Here is a 6093-nt window from a genome sequence, read left to right as displayed (position 1 = left end):
GAATTTTTACAAAATGCTATTTAAGCAATTAAGAATATACTATTTTTTATAAATATCAATGGGCTTTAAAACATTCTTCAACGTCTTCCGATACCCGGTCGTCATTGCTCCCTATCTGGAATGCATTTTTCTCAAAATGCCAATAATAAAAAAGTTTTACCTCTTGTAAAGACAATCCGGGGACATACTGTATATTAAATTACTACTTCAACAAAGTCCATTATCTGGAAACATTACATGTGCAAAAAAGGTTCAAAACTGGCAACGACAGGTGTTATTTTTATACCAGAAATCATGAAATCATGGAATGCTCCAAGTGTTCTGAATGGATATGTAAAATCGATCATCAATGCTTAGCAAATAAGACCAAAGCAGTTTATGAATCCGCAAATTGAGGCAATTAATATTTAGTTAAAAAGTTTTTCAATGGCTATAATTATTAAAATGTAAATAAGGAAGTACGTATGCTTTACATAATTACTCATATTACATCCCAATTATTATTTTTTTATGTTTCTCTTCAAAAATTAATTGGAGTATTAAAATACCTCACGTGAGTACTTACGTAGAAAAAAAGTCATAGTCTCATCATAACTAAACAACACAGAATATTACATTTGCTGAGGATTTCTCTTCTTTCATCCACCGTCAAAATCAATCATTTTCATTCAAAGGTCTTTTCCTCACAGAGAGCGGTTATTCTTATCGGTTCCTATTCGTTCATGTATGTGGTCGGCCGCGAATCGAACAACGCTCTGTACAAAACACCCTGGTACTCACACACATACACACAAACAGTACCGCCTGGGATCGCCTTTAGTCGTTTTTGATGTTCGATGCGATGCGCACGTGGATCGGCACAACGCGCTTCAGTGAGATCGTTTGACGGGGCATAGATACGCGTTTGATACAATTTCAGCGGATTGACAAAATTTTGGAGCTTTTGGAAGAATAGAAGGGGTGTACTTTCGTTGATAAGGATAGGACTAATAATTAGGAAGAACTATGAAGAATATATGTGGGAAATATTTTATGGTATGTCATAAAAATATAATAGAATATTATGTTTAATTTTTGGATATTTTGAATTTTTATAAATTTATATAAAAATTTTATATAAAATTTGATTACATTTAATAAAAATACACTGATTGTTAGTTCAATGTGATAAAATATAACTTAAACTAATATTTTTATACAGAGCGATTCTTAAATAGGTGTTATTTTAAAGTGTTTTGCAAAATAATGTTGAAAATTTTGTATTTTTGTATTTTTTTTTATTTTCGGTAACACAGGTAATAGATTAAATTTTGAGCAACAAGAGCCTAGAAAAAATCTGGTGGTTTTGAAAATTTAAGGAAAAAATATATTTTTTTTTATTTTATTCCAATTCTGGGTATGGGATTCCATTTATTTTGGAGCTGTAATTTAGGGGAGGCGGAAAATTTCGGAGCTTTTGGGAGAATTGAAGGGGTGTATTTTTGCTGTTCAAATTAGGACAAATAATTAAGAGGGGCTATGAAGAATATATGTGGGACATATTTTATGATATGTCATATAAAAATAGAGTAATATAATTATTACAGTTGAGGGTTGGAACCTTTCGTGTTACACAGTAAAATAAAATTACACTAAATCACCACAATACACCAAAACACTTTTACTTTTACACTGGACGCGCCGTATAATAAGTTGTAGTCATTTCCGGTGAAACAGGAAGTGACCAAAAACAATTAATACGTCAATCATCCTAATTTATGTCATGTACTAACATATAAAATCTCGTTTTTTATCTGAAAAAATAAAAATGTTATAAGGGTGAACCATTTTTGAGATGCACCCGGTATAGAAAAGCTAACGAATCCAATGTTTTTACCGACAAGATTATCCAGAAAGCCCTACTGATGTTATATAGCTATTAATTTAATAAATACCATTTAATCGAAAAAAAACGGTGTCAAAGACGGCTGGGGAATGACAATTTATGATGATTTTGGCGAGGTCAAGCCCTAGACGTTATTTACTTGGCTCTTGGCCCGTACTCTTCTTTATTTTTTAATGAGGTTTACTGCCAGTTGGCCTTAAGAAAGTTGTAATTGATTTTTACATTGAGTAAACATGTTTTTTAAATGGTGTAGTGTAAAATTTGGGAATGATTAATATTTTGGGTGTCTGGGAACGGTTCTAGACATTGACCACGTCAAAATTATCATCGATTGTCATTCAGTAGCCGTCTTCGACGCCGTTTTTTTTCGACCGTATGGTATTTTATTTCAAGCGCTTTAACAATGTGAATGTTCTTTCTATGATCTATCTGTTCCTATTTTCTTTCCTATACCACCGTACAACTAACTATTAATATGTAAAAGTAACCACTTAGCTATTATTTTACCGGTAATAATTATACACTAATTAAATATTGCATATATTGTAACGGCGGTAAAGATCATCGGTCTGTGTAATACGAAAACGAGCAATTGATGCGTGTAATTTATTACAAGAAGACCATTTTTCAGCTTGTAGTTTTTCGTTTATGTACTTGCATGACTCTCGGTTGTTAGAATTTATTTCTGGTATTTAATAAGTACTCGTATTTTCAAATATTTTAAACATTTTCTTTTATTTCAACCATGCGTGTAAAATTATATTTTATTAGTTTTACAAAAAATAGTATAATGATTTATTAGGAACGTCAAATTTTACATAGACTATATACTATAGATGTATAGATCTCTATCTATATAGATATATATAGATCTATCTATAGATCTCTATACTTTTTTTGCTCACATCAAAATTAACCGAGATAGGGTGGCTAGAAGCTATAGGGGATGATAGTAGTAACTAAAAAAAATATATTATTATAAGTTGCTGAACGTAAGAAGCTCAATTTTGGCATACAGGTTGGTTCTAGGGTGTAGAGGTTCGATAAGAAGGGATTTTTCGAAATTCCAGTTCCAAGGGGGTGAAACCACCCCTCAAATATTACAATATTTTTTATTTAAAAAACGGTCAAGTTTCCGAAAAAGGCTTAAACACGTATATTTTATTTTGATTTTTTACATATTTTTAGATTTTTTTAAAAATGTATACATGGTGTTTCGAAGAATCTGGTCATTGATTAATGACGATCCTGCTTAAAGCGCTTGACGTAAAAAGCTGATTTTTGGAAAATAGATTGACTTTAGGGTGTAGAGTTTCGATCAAGGGGTTTTCGAAACTCGAATTCTAAGGGGGTGAAACTATCCTTCAAATATTAAAATATTTTTATTTAAAAAATTATTTTCGGAAAAACTCTTAAACACGTATATTTTATTTTGTTGTTTTACATATTTTAAGATTTTTTAAAAATTTATACAGGGTGTTTCATAAAATATGACCATTGAGTAATCACGATTCTGCTTAAACTGCTTGACGTTTAAATCTGATTTTTGGCAAACGGATTGACTGTGGGGTGTAGAGGTTCGATAGGGAGGGGTTTCTCCAATCTCAAATTCCAAGAGGGTGAAAACGCCCCTCATATATTACAATATTTGTTGTTTAAAAAACGATTAGTCTTTCGGAAAAACGCTTGGACACGCAAACTTATTTTGTTTTTTTTACATATTTTGAAATTTTTTAAAAAATCATACAGGGTGTTCCAAAAAGTTGGATAATTGATTTTTAACCACGATTCTGCTTAAACTTTTGGCAAACGGATTTTTGAAAGTCAAATTCCAACGAGAAGAAACTACCCCTCAAATATTACCAAGTTATATAATAATATCGCCATATTGTTTTTTTTTTCATGCTGACATAAATGTGAGAAAATTTTGTCCAGTTTGTATGTTAATGGATATTATTATTAGTTTGGAAAATTATAAATTTTAATTAAGATTTTTTTATAAGGAACAAATGGCAACAATTAATTATCAAAGTTGGTCCCAATTACTCCAGATAATAACCTTCTTAAAAATTGAGTTTTTAGTTTAAAATTTACTGTAACCGAATAAGTAATATTTAGTGACAAGATATATCAATTAAACTGAGATATTTCGACAGATTTTATCCTAAATTATACCTCATAAACACACCACTGGTTTAAACGTACCGACCAGTCTTTTAGTCAATTAATTTAAAATTTTATAGCCCATACAGTCGCGACAGTAAATGATGGGTTATTCGCGTACACGAAGCGCTTTCCTAAAATGTTCCGAATTTTTTTAAAGGTCGCGTTATGTCACTGTTATGTCACTCGGCGAGATACACACCGGAAATTACGAGAACCCATCGAAAAACAAGAAGATTTTTTTTAATTTCAGCCGTATGTGTACGAAAAATTCAGGCGCTCGCGCTGTTGGGCAGTTATTATTGTTATTAAATCTTAGTAAGTTATTTATTAATGAATGCGGTTGCAGTCGGTGTTGCGTAGTAGTGGATTAACTATGCAATTTTCGATACTCTCCCTTTTCGTATTTTTTTCGCGCAATAACATTTAAGAGCGCTAAATTTAATTGAGCACGTCGACCTAATTTACAGGATTAAAAAGAAGTAGGTAGTTTAGTATTTTAAACGTCACTGAGATCTCCTGTAATAAATTAAAATTCTCAGTAAATATATTCAAATAATTAAATTCAATTTCAATTATTTAATGTGTGTATTGGTCGAGCTTTATAAATAATGCTAAGACCTACAAACGCTAAATGCTAATAGTTATTTTTATACAAGACAAGAGTTTTAAAAAATATTCAGAAATTATTATTCCAAAGAATTTATTCCGAGTAGAAAAAATATTGTGCTGGGTTGGCGTGGGTTTCTATGGAATTTGACAGATAAATAAAGCTGTCTCTTTAGTTGTCAGTTTTGAGTCAATATTTTTTAATTCTCTTTTGTGTCGATTGCTGATTGAATTGACTGTTTTTTAAGTAACAAATATTATAATATTTGAGGGGCGTTTTCACCCTCTTGGAATTTGAGATTCGAGAAACCCCTCCTTATCGAACCTCTACACCCCAGAGTCAGTCCGTTTGCCAAAAATCAGCTTTAAACGTCTTTAAGCAGAATCGTGATTACTCAATGGTCATATTTTATGAAACACCCTGTATACATTTATAAAAAATCTTAAAATATGTAAAACAACAAAATAAAATATACGTGTTTAAGAGTTTTTCCGAAAAACTCACCGGGTTTTAAATAAAAAATATTTTAATATTTGAGGGATAATTTCACCCCCTTAGAATTCGAGTTTCGAAAAATCCCTTCTTATCGAACCTCTACACCCTAAAGTCAATCTGTTTTCCAAAAATCAGCTTTTTACGTCAAGCGTTTTAAGCAGGATCGTGATTAATCAATGACCAGATTTTTCGAAACACCCTGTATACATTTTTAAAAATCTTAAAATATGTAAAAAAACAAAATAAAATATACGTGTTTAAGCGTTTTTTCGGAAACTTGACCGAACCTCTTCACCCTAGAATCAACCTGTATGCCAAAATTGAGCTTCTTACGTTGAGTGGTTTGAGCAGGATCGTGATTAATTAGTATGTCAGTCACTTAAAGATTTTATATATTAGTATAGATAATAATTGCAATGCTTGAAAACATTGAAGGTTGCCCCCATAGCGAAAAATAGGAGCATCCTAACATTTGTTATTTTATAAAAAAGCAACAACGACTGAGAAAATGTTAATTCCTTTTGAATAGCTCGCTTGTATAATCTACATAGGATCGGTCCGTTTATTAATACCATTCGGAAGATAAAAATTCACGACTGTAATAAACAGGAATGTGTATTAAAAGCCGGTGAAGGTCGAATATGAAGATTCTGCCTCACGCCGTACTACTTCACTTTGACCTTTCCGCAGCTGTTTCCTTGTGATGAATTAGCATAAATTACGAAATCTGTGATCGCTAGTACTAATTATTTGGTTTATACAGTGAGTAGATGGGTAAAATCACATAACATTTTTGAGAGTGTGCTAAAAAAATTCATAATAAACCTTGCCCCAAAGACGATTCATTTCCCAAATTACATAGGAATTTGCCACTTTTTGTAAATAATTTTTGTTCTCTTGATTTTGTTCTCTCGCATCCACGACAATCACATATTCTATA

At 31.4% G+C, this 6093-nt stretch overlaps 1 protein-coding gene across 1 annotated transcript in view; it reads left to right on the top strand.

Moving 5' to 3' along the window:
- The first annotated feature begins 766 nt into the window (after positions 1-766).
- LOC115876256 overlaps positions 767-6093 on the top strand; it is a 43707-nt gene continuing 38380 nt past the window's right edge. Inside the window, exon 1 of the mRNA XM_030891963.1 lies at positions 767-1035. Coding sequence (XP_030747823.1) covers positions 1006-1035 — 30 coding nt within the window. The 5' untranslated portion in view covers positions 767-1005. The remainder of the gene's footprint in view (positions 1036-6093) is intronic.

This window comes from Sitophilus oryzae, unplaced genomic scaffold (genome assembly GCF_002938485.1).
Source record: "Sitophilus oryzae breed Bouriz unplaced genomic scaffold, Soryzae_2.0 scaffold_1430_pilon_pilon, whole genome shotgun sequence".
Lineage (NCBI taxonomy): Eukaryota > Metazoa > Arthropoda > Insecta > Coleoptera > Curculionidae > Sitophilus > Sitophilus oryzae.
Note: the sequence above shows the minus strand (reverse complement) of the source record. Positions and strands in the feature narration are given on the sequence as shown.